An 18,430-nucleotide genomic window follows, 5' to 3' on the forward strand; every position below is an offset into this window, starting at 1 on the left:
AGTGGACGGACTCAAAAGCAAGTACTTGACTATGTTAAAGAAGGAGGGCACAAAAAAGTACAGTTTGAAAGGTGAGAGGAAAATAAATGAGCTACTCAAATATATATATACATATATATATATAAAACTTAAAGAAAAGTAGTGGCTTCCAAGTAGTTATATTCTAAGAGCTTAGTGCCAGTACAAGTAAAAAATCCCTTCTTTGCTGGTTTGACAGCTTGTCATTTGTATAATATCCCCTTGGTCCTGAGCATTTTGGCAGAAGTTTGCATAACCTATAGTTTATTTAAAATCAATAGTCTTCAATTTGTTTTTCAGCAGTGAATGCCCTTCCATTGCAGGTAAATTCCTCTCATATTGATTTGCACCCTCTTCAGTGGGATTTGGTTAATATGTTAGCAGAAAGGGATATAAATGGATTTTAAGTAAGCGTATTCACCTGAGAATAAAAAAGAAGGTAACAGGAATAGGTATAGCCAACCTCAAGGGAGAACTTAACTTGTCTTGCTTGTGGTGAGCTAAAATTCATGGCCAAAATGCCACAAAGACCATGACAACAGTTTATTGCTGATGAGCTAATGACTCATGTTCTAGTGACAGACCACTTCTGCTTCAGTGCCTCTCCCTTTTCTTACAGTGGTATGTTTCCAACACATAGCATGTTTAAACATTACAGAAAGGAGCATCTGTTTTGGAGCAAACTCTTATGAAAGCCACTATTCAAAGTTTTTTGTTTTCAAGGAGGCATGTGTCTTGATTCTTCTTTGTGGGAAAACTGAAATGGCTTCTTACTGTGATTTTCCTTTTATCTCCAGGAAGCACAGCAAGATTCGTTCCATCAGGAGTCTGACAACACAGCCTTCAGAACAGCATACAGAGGTGCCAAAACAAGTCAGTGATGTTGACGAAACCCTTCATCGTGCCTTTTAAATATTTCTTGTTACATTACCCACCACAGATAGGTGTTTTGAATCTCTAGGAACATACGTTTCTGCTCAGTTGACACTTAAGTGGAAGCTCAGGAGCCCCAGGTGTTCAGGTTCTTCAAATGGAATATGTTAATTTCCACTGTGGAACAGAGTTGTTTCCAGACAGCAAGACAAGCATAAATGGTGAGCTTGTCTGAGCTGTACTAACGAGCACCTGAAAAACTGCAGCCCACAGTGTTACTGCTGGGGTCTCAGGTTGTTGCTGGTGATTGCACTTGAGAAAAGTTTAATTCTTTTCCTTCACTGAGGAGTCTTGGCTGCCAATGACAAAATATTTTGTTGTATTAACAAGGGATGAGATGAATTATTTCCTCAGAGAAAATGCAGCTTTGACCTTTTAAGCCATTATCTCTGGTAGATACCAAATGTGTTTGTCTGATGTTAATAGTAGTTATGTGTTAGGAGTTTACAAATCCGGTAGCCCTATAGAGGCAAAGCTGCAGCAGCTGCAAGTTCCCAGGTCCAGCTAGTAGTAAGGCTGAGCGTGTATTTACAATAGGCACCCAAACATACATATACCAGATACATATATATATATGTAATTATCTATATATATATATATATATATATATATATATATATATATATATGCATGCACACACATACATGCAGCCAGCCATATAGGTGAAAACATCAGAAAACAACACTCACACAAACACAGGTAATACCAGCAGCCTCATCATATTCCACCCTGGCTGATCAGGATGAAAGTCCACTAGTGGAAAATACTTCTGTAATTTGGATCCCTCTAGTAAGGGTGTCCCCAGACACACACAACCATGGAGCGATTGCCAGGACAGTCCCCAGAGGAGCTCCATTTCTCTGAGTAGATTAGTGGGGTTATTACCTTCCACCTACCAATGTTTCTCTGAACTCATCTGTGTTTGTGGAGGTGAACCTTTTAGCGCATAACTTTACATTATAAGGTAGAGCAGGTAAATGCCAGGTGCAAGCTACTAAGTTAATATATTCAAGAATGTTACTTGCACTTTACATTCCTTGCATTGCTTCCTTTTGATATTCACAGACCCCTTCATTCTTCAAAATCCAAGAAATTCAGAGAATTCTGCTATAAATTCAGCCCACGCCAAATACCTTTTAGCATTTTAATATTGCTAAGACAAGCTCAGGTAGACGGAGCATAACTATTGCTCAGATACTGGCATATTTCTGTTGGCAGAAAAGCCAGCCCCCAAACCAGTGGCAGTTGAATGCATGGTCTCCAAAAGCCCACACATGTACCTTAGAGCTTTTCCAGTATATGGAATGAGGCCATGCAGAATTTGTCTTACATGTTACTTTTCTTTCCTTCCAGCTTCTCAGAGTAGTGTGTACAGGTTGATGTTCTTAGTGGCTGGCGTAGGGTGTGGAAACACCTCAAATCCCCCTCTTTGTATATTGCTGCATTTTGTCTCCCTTCTCTTCCCTTGCTCAGCTTACCTATTTCCCCCATCATCTGTTCTTCAGGATCAGAGACCTCTTTTTTATTTTTCTAATTCATTTTGAATCTTGGGTTACCTTTTCTGCATCCAAGAGATTCCTGTGTTGCTGCAAGATGTATTGCAAAATGGTGGTGCATAATTACACATAGCCCTTTCCCTCTGGCTCCCTTCCCTCCTTACCCCTTCCCTCCCAAACCTCTTCCCTTTCTCTACCCCTTGCCATCCTTCTTTATCTTTCCAGAGCTCTAGCTTTGCCTATGGAGATGACAATGATGCTGCAGCAGTGCAGAGCTGCCGGCAAGGAAAGGAACTGAAAGCTTCAACGGAAGACAATGGACAGCACAAGAGCCCTTCCTTGAAGAAGAGCCCCAAAGAAGGCAGAAAGGTGGACGGAGCAGTGGTGTCAGCTGTGGAGGAAGAAGAGGAGGCCTCTAAGGACAGGATTCAGCAGAACAGACCTCAGTCACAGCAACCAAGCACAGGTCCAGCTTCCAGGGCTGCTCATGGCAGCAGCACCTCCATTCCTTTCATTGACTGCAGTGATGTAGATAGCGAGTATGATCTCCTCAGAGGACAAATAACCCGGTCATATTCCCAAACAAATGACAATTATGAGGGTGATTTGACCAGTGGTGCCTATATTCACTATAGAGGTGAAAATCTTAATAGGAGTAGATATAGGGATTCCTCAGCCTCTATAAAGTCTTCCCAGTATCTCTCTGAAGAGTACCTTGATGACAACCCACCTAATCTCTCCTTCTACTCTGGGGGAAGCCCCAGGATGCCAAGGCACAGCTCACTGGTTGACGAAATGTTCAGAGGGCCAGGGAGCCGTAGCCCACTGGCCACTCCGTTGCCTCCCAGTAGCAAAGGATCAAGCCCTAACATGAGCCTGAGCAGAACTGGCTCTCAGGGTTATGTCTCAGAAAATGGGCATGACTGCAGGGCAAGAACTGGGGAGGAGGACAGCCATGCCAGTAGCTGCCACGGGTATGGCAGGTACTCTCCAGGTTCGCAGCGGCCTCATGCACAGAAGATCCTAAATCTCTGCAACAAGTCAGCTACAGACCCATTTATCCTGAGCCAGATATCCTCAACCCCTGGGCAGGAATACAGATCAGAGAGACGTTGTAAAGGAGGCGGGGTGGCTAAGATGTCTTCTCCAGAAGGCAAAATGATGGCCAACGGTATGCCAGCGGGGGGACAGTCAAAGCAGAGCCCAGCCATGCAGTCGCTGCATGCCAGTGGTATGATGGACCACATGGCTGCCATCCAGGTGATGGAGGGCTCCACCAGCAGTGGGACAGAATCTAGTGATTCTGACTCGGAGATCATTAACCCCTTCACTCACCCCCTGGTGTTCGGAAATCCCATTGTGCTGAGTTCCTCTCCCATGCCCAGAAATAAATACTCCTTTGGCAGCCTTCAGCTCGATGAGGAGGTAGAGGAGGACGTTTCTGTTGGCCTCAGTGATGAAGATGGTGTGCAGGTCTTCAGCTGCTAGGCAGCAAGGCATACGAGACAAGTGAATACCATGGGGCTTGTGAAAAGTGACTGGTAATAAACTCAGAGCATGGGCTATTTCAAACGTTACCTCTATACAAACCAGCCAGAGGAAAGGGAATACAGTAAGGATAAGTTTCAGTGAATCTTAACAGTAATTTGTCTGCTCTGAAAGGCAGGAGGAGAGGAAAATCATTACTGATTTAGGTACCTTTGTAAGATTTTATACACTCAACGTGTATGAAGTCGTATTTTAGGTATATATTGTAGCTTCTTTGACACTTGACTAGTTACGTTGACAAAACAAACAAAAATGATATTGCGTAGGTACATTGTGCTCTTTTGTATGTCGAGTACTTTTTTTTTTTCCTTCTCCTGTATAAGGAGAGCTAATTACGAGTGCCTCAGTAGAGTTAGGGGAAAAAAAAATAAACTTACAGCCAAATGCAGGCAGCTTGGCATTCAAGACCAAGGATTGTTGAAATCTTGGAAAATGGTGGCAAATCTTTTCATAACAAGAATGTGTTTGTTTAGTCTACTCATCTTCATAACCCATTTTATAATCTCGACTGATGAGTTGAGGATACAAATTAGTCATCTGTGCAGGAACAATGACTCTATTGGCTCTTTATTCAGTGAATAAAAAACAAATTGCTATTTTCACAGTCTGATTTGGTGATGGAGATTTTGAAAGTCCAAACTCCTCCTTAAACAAGAAGGAGAACAAGATGAAAGATAAAATTCAAGTAGAAAAAAATATAGATTACAACAGCTCTAATTATGAGTGGTATGAGTATTATTTGCAAGGCAATCCTTTCTAACCTTTATCAGTGTGGGATAAAGATTAATTGAAGGAGAGTTGGTTTGTCTTTTTTCCCCTCATTCTTTCAGTGGTATTATTCACAGAGACATCAAAGTTCTGTTGTGGGTGATTTTTGGTGGGGTGGTTGGAGATGGTGGCTGTTTGATTTTTTTTTTTAATTAATTTTTTTTTTTGCTTTGATCATGAAAAGTCTTTATCTGTACAATCTGTACAGGATCCAATTAATCTGTCATAGGCTATTCTTTTTAATAGTGCCACCTCATAAATTTTTCATTCCCTGACACAAAGAATGATGGGCCTAGCTGTGGTCCAGGCTGATTGTTTTCACTAGTGTACATAGAGTGGCAAGGTTTTGGCACATGTGCAAAAAGACAGGGGGGATAATTCTAAGTAAACTTCTTTTCACAAGCTAAAAGTACTGAGAATTAAGGCTGTATTCTAAAAAAAAAAAATCAGATTCTAGTTTCTCTGAGTTAATTAAAAGAAAAAAAGCAAAGGAAAGGTCTCCTGTATGGAAAGTATCCTGCAGTTATTAGAGCTGGGAGGCAAGATGTGCTCTTTAACACTGGCCTTACTTTTAACTTTCATATATTGTTCTTGTGGGGGAAGGGAATTAAAGTTGAGCGTGTTAGGTGATGAACAGCGCTTACAGAACTGCAGGTCACTTGCAGCAATCCACGTCATGCTGTACGTGAATGCAGCAGTGGTGGACCCACCCACATAAGTACTGATGAACAAGTTGCAGGACTTTGTAAATCTAGACAGTACAACATTTTCGAGATCATTTTTAAGAAAATAATAAAATACAAAGTCTTTTTAATTTTTGTAATGCCTTGGTCTATGCACATTTTAATAGAGTTGAATCTGAGTGAAGGATATTTAAAAAGATACCTACAGTAGTTTAGGCTTGTCTTGCTTTACTTTTTTGCAGTAAAATATATCTGTGTAAATGTAACTTTTAATCTGCTCATCTACTTTAGTATGGTCGTTTTTAAAGATTAGATACCTCATTTTGGACCAGGAATTGTTTTAAAACATCTCTTTAGACAGTGATATTTTGGTGACAAGGAACACGGTTCTTTATTCCTGTAGTTAAAAGCATGACTCTAGAAACAGGGAGACTGATAATTACGGGAAAGCTTGCTTGTATATTATTCTAAAAGAAGGTGTTTGGGATTTAGGATAGCTGTAAAATAATTGCCTTGAACTTTGCAATATTTAAGGAGATATGTAGATAGCTGAAGCCTTCATTAACAGATAGTGTGAGCATGGGGAGCATGTGCATGAGTCTCCTGTTGATTTTTTTGCTGCATGTACAGCAAAAGAACCAGCAGCTGTATTATACAGTAAAGTAATAGCAATCTGGACACATGCATTAATTGCTTTGTTAGCCAGTGAAGTTAGAGCTCAAGCAATGGGTTTTCAACAAAAGGATTTGCAATCTTGTTTCTAGTACTTACTTCACTGAAAAGTGAATAGATTTCATAATGTTTGGATTTAAGTGAATATCAAATTTTATAAGTGATGTTTACTTTTTTGCGTCCTTTCGAATACTGTTTTCTGGCCTGCTTTTCTTCTCTCACATGCCTACAAAGGTAATGGATTTGTAATTTTTGTAAATTTAAATCTGCTAGTAGCTAGAGATAGCTTAGTTGGTGATAAAGTATCTCAACAGTTTTTTTATTTTTTCCTTTTCAATACTATCCTCAAAAATGAATCATGAGGATTTTTCTGCAACTATTTACTGTCATCTGGCATTTTTTCAATTTTCGATGTTTAAGGGTTTGTCATTTTGACACGTGGAATTTTTCCAGTTTGAAGGAATAAAGTTTGTAAATTACATAGGAAATAATTTAATTTAGGATTAAACATTTTGCAGCATTCTTATGTCACTGAAGTTCAGTTTAATATCATTAGACAAGCATTTAATTAAAAACAGTCTGTGGGCCAAATTCTTCTCCCAGACATGTGGTTCCTATCTTGGGTGGTTGCCAAGAATGGTAAGCAAGAGAAAAGTTTCAAATTGACATTTTCACATAGGATCAGGTTCCTCAGAATACATCTGGGAGTTTGTTTCTGTGGGACAAAGGCAGAAGGACCTTAGAGTAAAGAACAGAAGCCTTTGGGGCAAGACTGCAGATGAGATGGGGGAACTCTTGTTCTAGTTCACAAAAGACACATCAGAAGAGGAGCCTATCAGTTCAGGTTAATCCTTGCAGGCATTGGTAAATATGCATACCCTGGTCAGTGGCAGTGGTCTCAGCACACCTGTGTCTCAATTCTAGAAGAGGTATTTGTAGGCCAAGCAAACGATTTAATTCTTCCATCAATTCCAGTAGATTCTGGAGTGCTGCTGTTGGTACTGTTGATTAACCATTGTAAATTTCTTATTCAAAAGAATTAACTTTTAAATCCCACACTCCTAAGTGTCCAGATATCCTTAGGCAGTTGCTACAAATGAGGGAGCTGAATCAGCAAGATCTAGGAACTGCATCTACTCTGAATGAGTAGTCCCAAGCTACCCATCCCCTGTCCTCCCAAAGGATGTGGAGGGAGCCTTTGGTTAGCCAGTCCAGGACTGCTGAACTAACTATGTCCACGTATTTGGATGAATATGGAGTCCAGTTGCGAAAGCAGCACAGGGGGTCGTCCCAAAATAACATGCAGATGTAGCTAGCAATTTAGACTGTGGATACATGGCACCCTGATTCTTTACTTGCTCTTCCAAGTACTTGACGACATTCAGCCTTCTGCTAGAATGAATGAGAAAAATCACGTCAGACAGTTGTAGGTTATCTGCACCCCACCAGCAGCTCAAACATCCTGTGTCCTCTTGGGAACTCCTGGAGTACCTTTTCATATCTGCCTTTCTGGGATCTGGCTTACCTCAGTGACCTGGGATATAAAATCTAGAAACAAATTTGTTTAGATCCCGGAAAATGTAACAGTGGCAAACTGATGGCTCTGCCTGGGATATTGCAGATACAGTTTTGAATGATATCTGAGTAGCCCAAACTGTACTGTTTTGGGTTTAAGTCTACATTCCCATAGTGAAAATATTCCATATGCATGAGAGAGAAGAGTGTTCTCTGAGGATGATTTATGCCTGGTACTAGCATTGTCTCAAATCACCCATCCCTCATAGGCCTGCCTAACAAGTACCATCCCATTAACCATCGCAGTGCATGCTAAATGCAAATTGCATCAAAGAAATGCTGTAAGAGAATTTTCCATCTATGAAAAATGCTGCGTAACTGAACATTTTTAAGTTTGCTGTATTTGCATGTACATTACATGAGTTATATGGAGCTGAGATCAGCTATAAAGTAGATGAATGGTCATAATGAAGGAGTCGCATGTTGCTAATTTGAAATATGAAATCAATCTACCAGGTTAAGTCTAAAGGGCAGGCAAAATTAGACAGGATTTTCTCCAGCAGCCTCGGCAATGCTGAACATAATCATTAGAACCCAGTGAAGGGTGAAAAAATAATCTTTTGTGAATGAGTTCCCTAAACGGGGCTCATATCATTAGACCAGACTGCTTCAGGACCCGTTTTCTCCCCCTGAATATTTGTGTGACTGGTTTCTGTTTGCACAGATGTTTGTGGAGCAGCTTTTATGAGCTGAAGCAGCTGTATTCCTTCTGAAGCAGTTGCTTTCATGCCAGAAGTTCCTGTCTGGCCTCTCTATCTGTACATGCAATTACTTGGTGGAGACCGGAGAAAGCCAACTGGAAAATGGGGTAGACAGATCTAAAACCTGTTTATGGCTCCTTCTTTTCTTCACTTAGAAGCAGAGATGTTTCAAATTCTGTCGTCTTCTGCCCCGTGATAAACACACCAACATGCAGAGCCTCCGTACTCAACTAGGAATTTCTTCCGGGGGATTTCAGGGATGAGAAGACAAAGGGAAGGAGAAGAATAGGGAATATTTTACATGCACTGAAAATGTCTAGCCTCGTTTATTTACAGTTCCCTTTGGAATACCATGTTTTCCAGTCTTTCCCAGAGTTTAAAGCCCCAGTAGTTTCTTAAGGTCCTGCTCAGAGAGTGGGAATTGTGTCAGGTGGTTGAAGGGACGGAAGAGACCTGATTTTGAGTATTGAAAACCAGTGATTCAGATCTCATCAGTATGATTTATATGCAATTAGCATGAAGCGTGGCTATTTCTGGAACAGTTCTTCAACACAAGCAAGGATGTCTGGCCTATAAATCGTGTCAAATGCCATGTTTGTTTAACTAGTCTCATTTGTCATAATGAGGCATTAGACTGCTGTCAGAGGTGACTTTAGAATGAAATTTTAATTGCAGCAATCTAACGTCTAATGTCGAGGAGCAAATTAACAATCCGAGTTCTTCCCAACTTCCACACGCGCGTGAAGTAGTTGCAGCTGGGTGTCGCTTACCTTTGTGGATGAGGATGTAGACCAAAGACCTTGTAGGCCTTGTTCACCAGCTGGAAGGGGCAGTGAGTGTGAAGGAAGGAGATTCTGTGTTCAGGCATGTATAAGGTGGAGGAAGCCAAATCCCCCTTTAGTTATCCAATAACATACATCTCTCTGAATGATGTAGTTTCTTATGGCAGCTTCTGTGCTTTTTAGCTCTTCTCTTTCCTCTCCATTTAGGGGGTCACTCCTGTTCTCCCTACCAGATAAGAAAGACCCTAAGCATAAGAGAGAACTTGAATATTTGGGAACAATTCTTAATGAATACCCCTTTCCTTTGGTAGCTGCTGTCAAAGATGAGTGGTAGGAGACCACTCCGTTTGTCAAATACCAACTGCTTGTTGGTGTCTCCTGCTTGATGATGATGATTTGGGGGTTTCTGACTGCAAGTGGCTCATGCACGGTGTTACCATCTGGAGGTCCCAAAGATGACACCGTTGAGTTAAGTTTTCTCAAATGTGGGTGGCAGCTGACTTGCTTCAGTCAAGCTGTACTAGGGAAAATTCTTGCCAGTGCTGTCAGGTTCTGGAAAGGAAGGAAACATAAATTCCAGGAAATTAAAATGAACACAGTCTTTCTTATTCTATTTCAGTAATCTGTCAAGTTGCTGAGTTATGCCTAGACAAGGGTGTGCATGGTATTTACTTATTTATAAGGGAAACAGCTCTTGTGCAACATGTGGATCCTGAACAAAACCATCTTCTGTGTTCTTCCCTACAGTCAGGCTGTGCTTTGCCGTTGATATTTTAAAGTATGAAACTTTGCTTAAAAATCAAAGGCATAATTTGAATAAGAAGCTGAATTTGGGTGGCATGTAGCAGTTCCTTAGAGTATTTTGTATTCTGTTCTACTTCTGTGGTCCACAAATGTAGGATAAGCAAGATGCTTGTTTCCTGTTTCTTATAAAATGCAGTGAGCACTTTCTTTTAAACGTTAGGAAATTTGGAAAGCCTGTGTGCCTGGCTGAGCTGAGTATTCACAGGCGTGTTTTCCACAAGTAGGAGTGTAAATAATGTTGTTGTTATTACAGTAAAGGAGGTAAAGACCTTAGGATCATAAATTTGCATGACATGATGGTAAATATTTAGTTTGCTATGGAATTATTAGAGTTTTAAGGTGTAATTTTATGGAAGATTTTTTTGTACAGTTTTGGCCCCTGAGAACCATAAAAATCCACAGATCCTACTGATAAAAATTAGCTCTAAAGCCAGTAATGATACAGCTGTCACCGACTGAACATGGGAGGTTGAAGGAAAATGAATGCTTTCTGATTCAAGAGCTTTCCAGCTTGTTAAAACTAGATTAGAAGCTTTCTTTAAGATGTTGCAAATCTTGTTTTGAGAAGAAAACAGTTGTCCTGTTGCCTTTGATGGTTTACAGCAAGATCAGAGGTAGGTTTCTGTTTAGCTCAGTGGACGTTAGTGCTCATGCCTGTTGCTTTTCTGTGAGGCACTTGAAACCTCTGAGTAGCTGAATTCCTTATTTTTCCCCTTTCCTGCTAAGAAACTCACCTGAACCCACTAACAAAAGTCCATAAGCTTGGCTGTGTTTCACCTATCCGGCCCTTTCTTGATTTCTGTGTGTGCACATGCATAGATTTTTTTGGCAAGTCTCAGTAGTCCAAATTAATTTTTTCAAAATCCAAAATGCTGGGGACTTCATTCTCATTTTTGTCATTTGTTTAATGCCGTTCAAAGAGAAACATTTTTTGTTTCATTGTATGCACTGTTTTGTCAGCATGTACCTCTCTGGGAGAAAAAGCCTTTTCAATGTTCTGTCTTTATCCTCAAAGCATGGTGTATCTTCTGTTCCTTGCATTGTTTGGAGCGCTGTCTCGATGTCCTTTTTTACTGCAGAAATACCTATTTGTATTGGGAGTACCTAATTCCTCTTATTACAGTGATCCTGTCTCATAGAGCTCTCCTCACCCCAGATCTGGAGGAAACAACCCCTCCACCCCCAGGCTGTGGGTTACGAGCTAAGAAACCACAGCACATTGAGGAGCAGAAGAGCAGAGGGAGGGGGGAAAAAGGTCTCTTTTCCAGGGCATTTCAGCTCCATTGAGCACGACTGCATTGCCCTTCATTTCCTAATGAAGGCTGCACCCAGCAGGGACCGAGTCCGCCCCCCGTAGCCTGTAAGCAGGATCACTGCAGTCTTGGGAAGATGTCTTGTGGAAATGGACAGTATCTCTGGCATGAGCTTCCATAGGGGCTGCACGTACCCACAATGTTTTCAGTTCTGCTCTAGCACCATGTCACGCTGATGTAAAGACAAACAAAAATAAATTAACCCTAACCCTGGGTTCAGTAGGGAACCCTTCTAGAGGTCGCTCTATTTCTGTCTGGAAAGATCAAGGCCAGACAAAAGTCTGATGCCCGCTCACCCCATTTCCTTCCCAGGCTGCAAATTTTATTCTTTGTCCTAAAGACTCGAGCATGCCCCGATGTAAGCTACCAGCAGCTACTGTCTGATTTCACACTCACCACTGTCTAATACTGCAGTATACCAATAAAGCATGTACCTTTACCAACTGGAGAGGTTGCTGGCTACTAAACCTACACCAAGCTTAATGAGAATATAAGCATGTCAAGCCATTTAACTGTGTATGCATGGAATTAATTTTTTTTATTTTTTTAATTTACTTTTACCTGTATTGAAGGCTTTTACTCATTCTAACTGGTATTTTGCTGTAAAACTGTCACTGGTTTAATTGTTCTGTCCATTTGCTGGCAAATGCTGTGTCCTAAATCTGAGGAAATTGGTTCATTGAGAAGGTACACCATTCTCCCAAATCTCTCAGTGCCACTCTTGCCATGGGCACACATTTTGAAGGTGTGGATTCAGACCAAACCTTTCTCCCTGCCTTGTTCGCCTTCATGCCAGGCAGAGTTCTTGCTTATTTGAGAAATCACATCTGCTTCTGAGATGTGTTTCCTTCCCATTCTTCCCCATATTCTTTAGTAATGTATTCAGGGATGTTTGTACATGAATTTCTGATTATTTATAACTCCTCAAGATACTCATTCCTAACAAACTGTATCCAGCACTCCAGCTTTTTCTCTTTAATGGGGAAGAGGATGGCAGCTTGATCAACTGGTCCCCCTCCAGTCTTTGTGGAAGTCAGTGTGGGGTTATTCTTGCACTGAAAGAGAGCAGAGGAGAATCCCCATCCCCTGCTTCTGTTAGCTCAGCAGTGTGGCCGTGCCTGGTTCACAGCAGGGAAGAGAACAGATGGACACCCTCCTTAAACTCTTCTCCAGTCTCTGAGGTACTCTAGTCAGCAGCAAAATACACAGGAAAACTCCTGCTACTTCATCTGGAGCTCTCCTCCCCCATGCCATTTTGGATCGTGTCTTTCTCTGGCCAAAACTTTTAGGTAGAAGTTAGAGGTATGCAACCACTGTGAGGATGGAAAATGAAGCTAGATTTACAGTGGCTAAAGCAGCAGCAGCTCAGGCTGATAGTTTCATATTGAAGAGCCTTCATATCAGTATGCTCAGTAATGCAAGGACGAGGGGCAGCAGTTTGGGGTTTCAGCTAGCAGACCGGAGTTTCAAGAACACTCAGCTGCCCTTAAAGCAGAGTAAATGGGATCTGGATGTCAAAAGCCTGCAGTACTTGGCAAAACATCCCCTGGCTTAAGTAACTGCGGAGCAAGTCTGAGAGAATAAGCCAGGAGCCCTGCGACATCCCAGGTACTGAGAAAGGCACTTTGCTGGCTCTTAATATATTTTAATTTCTAACAATGAACTTATAAACCTTGAGGAGAATATAACCCTTAACAGATAAGTTTGAATGAGGACTGTAGCTGTACATGAAGCTTTCCAGCAGAATTTCAGTCACTTTCAGTAATGGTTGATGTTTCCATAATTGGGTAATTTTCATTTCTTGGTACTCCACAGAGGAGGAACATAGCTTCACATTACTGTTCTCTTCCTTGCTGCTGAAACACGGCGTGGAGGGATGGGAATTGTTTCATCTGAAGTGGATGCAGAGCACTAAATGGCATGAGTTTGTTACTCAGAAGTTTCAGGAAAAAGGGAATAAATGAGGAGCGAGTATCTTCAGGATATATCGGACCCCATTTATAGTCCTCACAACGAGAATAGCCCTGCTTTGTTAGGTTAAAGCCTCTGACTAGGGATTTCAGGTCATATTATGCTGTCTATGCAGTCAACAAAGAAAGAGGCAGCACACAGTTCAGCACCCCTATGATTTGCATCGACCTCTGGGAGGGACTCTCTTCATCAGGTGAAAAGTAATGAATATGGACGTTGCCCCCAGCCTGTACTGGGCATATTTTAAAGCTCAGCCAGCCCAGGTGTCTGCAGGCACTAAACTCAGCACCAGTCCCTGTGGCTTAACATTTGGGTTTGGTGGGAGCCTAGAGCAAAGCAGATACTGCTGGTGGGGTAGATCATGGCCAGCCCAACCTGTCCCTCTCCTGCTGGGCACCTGCAGCTTGCCAGTGCTCCCATGTATTCCCACCACCAAGCTGCAACAAGCATTTGATTTTAACCACTGAATTCATTTTGCTTAGCACATGAAACCGGTATGTTGCTGGGGGCTGATCTGAGACACTTCCAAAACGAGGACAGTAACCCATAGTTTCGTGCTCTGTGACCTTGTGAAATGCCATTCTTGTTCTGCAGATTTTTTTTTTTATGCTCAAGCCATCCTTAGATAAACATCCTTTTGTACCCCTCTTGTGGTTTGGGTGTATAGGGCTAGCTCCATTATATCTAGCAGATGACCCCCTCAGTTCAAGTCTGAATCTGAAAAAAATTACTTGAAGTAAAGCAAAGACAGTTCTATGTTCGCAGCTGCAAACCTTTTAAGCCTCCAATGCACTATGCAATACCACTTGGTGTCTGACAGCTGCTAGGCTGATAATTTGCTAATAATAAGGAATTCTTTGGGGTAAAACGTGAGGAATTTCAGTAGCTTGTAAATAAGATTGTCTTCCTTCTTCTGTTTATATTCTGCAGTATGTAGCTGATGAGTAGAGCCTATATGAACATACTCTTGTGGCGGGAGGTCAGAGGAGACAGTAAGAAAAACCCACTTGGTTAATGTAGGTTATTTGGTCCTCACCTCCATGAAAAAGAGAAAGTCACCTGACATCATTGCCTTGACCCATCAGCACGACACATGTCCTGATGGTGGAGTGAAGACCTTCAGTTTTCATTCCTTCGTGATTTATTGACTTTCTTACAGCAGAGCAAGTTGGCTTCCCGCTTTTACCTGAACAACACTCAGTGTGGTGGTCTTTATGGCTGTGCTGGTTGCAGTTAGGCCCCAGGATGTGCTAATCTATCGGCATTTTGAGGCCCTTATGCAGTAAAGCCACTATCTTATACCCATCTTTAATTTTGAGTTGTTCAGCATACTGGTAGATGAGGGTCTAGCCTCTTGCTTGTAGTTGGTGGTGTTTAGATTTGGTCACTGCTCATGTGCACGTTAATACCAAAAAATAAAATGTAGCATTTCAACTCGCTGTGAAATAGCTCTGCAAATGGCAGTGATGTATTGGCGTGCAAGTCTGTAATCAGTGGGTGCAAACACAACGCCGTGAGCCACCAGGCACAGTTTTTCTGGATATTTTTATAATACTTCTCCCAATTCATGTCTTCCAAGTGTGGATTAGGAAGTCTTTTTTAATTCATTGTCCATTTGATATTTTATAGCTCGAAAACCTGAAGTTGTACTGATACAAATTCCAGTACATACAAGGTTAGATCTAGGATCATAACTAGGTAGGTAGGTATGTTGATTTATCTATATCTATCTATCACAGATAGGTGCTATTTAACTTCTAGCATACAATGCCTGTGAACTTCTCACAGAGGTGCAAATCATTTATTTGCTGTCGTATGACAGGCATAGTGCCAGAATTTCTTTGTTTCCACGTTTGAGCTGGTATCACTTTTCTTATGTCTTTTGTAATGTAGAGTGCAGAACTTTTAACCTTACAACCTTGCTATTAATCTGTTTCACTATTTCTCACTGATGAATTCCATTTCTTTTGAAAACACTGTATACAGTTGTGTGCTAGTGTCAATAAAATTGACATTTGTGTAACAAGCTGTGGCATTCTCTCAGATTTCACTGAACACTGATTTAGTGCGAAACTGTTGGTAAATCCTTTCTTGATAGCTGTATTAATCCAGAACTTTGATTTATAATAGGCTACATAACTGTCGTGATTACGTAAACTGATAACTGTGCTGTTTTTTTATTTCTCTTTTCAAAGGAATGAAATATAAACATGAACTGGTTTGGAACTGGAAAACATTCATGTTCTAGCAATAAATCTAAGCTCTTCCAGAAAATAAATAGGTTTAACTACTGGCCTAATTATATTTATTGGTGCCTCTGTTTACTGGAGTGTCTCAGCTGTGTTGTAGTAGCAGAAACACTTACCTATCATAATCTAGGGAGGATATAAACCCATGACAGTACAATGTATTTGACCATGGTGATACATGTTTTACCTTTAATCCTAGACAGCCTATTAGCTCTGGTAATCAAGACCTTGTCACACGTTTGTTTTTTTTTTTGTTGGATATTAAGGTATGATGCCAAAAGCATACAGACTGTAAATGTTCTTCCACATGAAAGATCCATCTTCCAAAACAAATTTAGATTTATGGAGGTTTGGAGGAGGGGACAGTGGGCATTTTTTGGCAAACTCTCTCCTTTGTGCAGTCAGCAGTCTGGCTGCCTCCCAAAAAGACAAAATGCAAATTTCAGTAATATTTAATGCAGTGTATATGAATCCATGGAAGTGTAACTAACTGTCTAATTCTTTAATATTTTTCATCCAAAATTCAATGGGACTTTTTATCTGTGCTAATCTAAAGTTGTCGTGCTTTGTGCATTAAAAATATTGCTTTTCTTGTGTAAATGTAATGCGAGCATTTCCATCCCAAACAATCAGAGGAGCATGGAAAGACCTACAAGGTATAATATGCATACTTGTGTTGTGTGTAGCAATTGGGGAACCAGTAGTTTCCTCCCTTCGTGTTAGATTTGCCTGGTGTTACTTAGCACAACACTGCTGTAGAAAGTCGTTGTTTCTTTTTCTCTAGACTTCCACTAGATAAATTTCTTCTAACTTTTGTCCTGTAGTTCCCTCTGAAGTACTGATTCGAGTCTTTGAGGTTTCACTTTGCTAGAAAGAATGGCACTCCTAGGGTGACTCCCTCGCTGTATTTATAATCTTTAATAGAGTGGATGACATTGGTGAAAAAAAAAAAAATTGTATTAATTTAACACTTAGCTGTAAATCTTCCAGTTTAGTCACGTATGCCCTGACCCCTTCCTTAAAGAGATGCTAATTTCAGCCAGCTTCATCAGCTAAGAGAACACTCCAGTCCCTTGGTTAATGCAAGTGGATGCAGCTCCTCTGACTTCCAAGTCTGTTTGGACTAGTTTGAGGACCCTGATGGCTGCATCTTGTAGTGTAATTTCACAGGCTGCAGCTTGGGGTTGTAACTTTTTGGTACTTTACAGGGAGAGCCTGTCCTAACTGATTTCTTTTACCGTTTTTTTAGCAGGTTCTCTGACTGGCAGCCCTCATCTTTCAGAGCTTTCCATCAATTCCCAAGGAGGACCATCAGTGGTGAATATGTCATTATCTCCAAACCTGAGCCCTGATGCCAAGCAGTCATCTCCCTTGATCAGCCCTTTACTAAATGACCCGTCGTGCATCAGGACTGAGGAAGAGGAAGAGGTCCGAAGAAAGGTAAGGCAGAGGCAGTTGGCCTTGGCTGTCTTCTCTTTGCTGTGTTGTGACTACCGCTATTTGTCAAAGCGACAAATATCTACACCCCTTGCAGCTTTCTCATCATAGATTCACACAAATTACTTGAGTTGGGTCACTTGGTGTCCACTGTGGTCAGTCAGAGTGCTTCCAAGAACATCCATGTGCTCCTGAGGCCAGACTCCTGGCTTGGAGTGGGTCTGGCCAGAACCACAGAGCATCTGTAGCTGAGGGCTCAGTGGCCTGGATTCATCCTCCTGCACAGAGGTGCAGGAATTGGGGAATTAACTCCTCTTTAAGCAGTATAGAGAATGTAGGTAGCTCCATGGCCCTAAGGTGGGATGAATCTGGACCAGTCCTTTGAGCAGCAACCTTAATTCTGAGCTTGTTTTGACAGGGTTCCTTATAAACCTGACATGGTTTTTAAGGAGAAGCATTTAGTAGTTTGTTGTAACAAAACAGTCAACTCCATTGTATTATTGGAGAGAGAATTTCCAGGTGACAGAGAGAAAAGATGAGCCTGTGTAGGAGTATACAACCCAGGCTCTGCAGTCTGTCCCTGCTGGGAGCACCACTGGGAGCAGTCGGAGTGGAAAATGCTCTCTTTGAACCACAGCCTGCAGTGCTCAGCTGGGAGTGCTTGGCTCAGCCCCATCACTGCAGCAAAGCCATAAGGGAGCATCACATCCAAAACTGTCATCAGAGACAGAAGGGTTTCTGTCTGAGCCAGGGTGCTCTGGGTGTCTGCTGGCTCGTCTGCCTCTACTGCAGGGCGAGAGGGGGATCTTGTGCTTCTGTTGCCTGCTTTTTTTCCTGTGCTGAGAGCATCTCAGGAGGAAGGAGGTAGGAACTCAGCTGGCTTTGGTGGAAAGTGGCAGCACGTATAAGGAAAACATGCGAGAGAGAAATTTGAGAAGAAAAGCCAAGAAACTGTTAATAGACTCATAATTCTCTGTGTCAGTCGAAGTTACAGCAGCCAGTGACTGTTCTAGCTTATACCAGTTGCTGATGGTTCCCATGGGATTGTACACTGAGAGATGCCCACACAATCTCTCCGCACATCCCTTTCTGGTGCATCTGCTACATGGTTGATCTTCAGGGAAGAAACATAAGAGCAAAAGATTTGTGGATGTTTTGCTCTTCCTTTTTACTTCCTAAGCAGCACAGAGCAAGACCAGTTGGGATCCTTTAGCTCTTCAAAACCACTTTTGCCTCTTGGATAGCTCAGGAGGGTTTGGATTGCTTTTTTTTGTTTGTTTTCTGGAATTTAAAATCTGTAGTAAACCCTAAAATCCTTCATTTCTTCCACTGTTAGGCTGTCTGTCTGGATGGGGAAAATCTTCCAGATTTCATTTTTTGTATTTTGCTGCGGATTCTTACCCTGCCAATGAAACCGGTAATAATCAGACACTAATTTTTGTAGGATTTGCCAAATTTGATTCAAATAGTTGCCTAGCTT

General features: G+C 41.5%; 1 protein-coding gene across 9 annotated transcripts in view; it reads left to right on the plus strand.

The window, feature by feature from the left end:
- Positions 1-18,430, plus strand: part of FARP1 (FERM, ARH/RhoGEF and pleckstrin domain protein 1) — a 193,779-nt gene that overhangs the window by 144,567 nt on the left and 30,782 nt on the right. For 6 of the 9 annotated variants that reach the window (XM_068677410.1, XM_068677412.1, XM_068677413.1 and 3 more), the window contains exons 11-14: positions 3-71; positions 816-891; positions 2,673-2,913; positions 16,763-16,953. In XM_068677410.1, the coding sequence (XP_068533511.1) occupies positions 3-71; positions 816-891; positions 2,673-2,913; positions 16,763-16,953 (577 nt within the window). The remainder of the gene's footprint in view (positions 1-2; positions 72-815; positions 892-2,672; positions 2,914-16,762; positions 16,954-18,430) is intronic. The other 3 variants (XM_068677389.1, XM_068677367.1, XM_068677378.1) reach the window with 3 other exon arrangements.

This window comes from Anas acuta, chromosome 1 (genome assembly GCF_963932015.1).
Source record: "Anas acuta chromosome 1, bAnaAcu1.1, whole genome shotgun sequence".
Classification (NCBI taxonomy): Eukaryota; Metazoa; Chordata; class Aves; order Anseriformes; family Anatidae; genus Anas; species Anas acuta.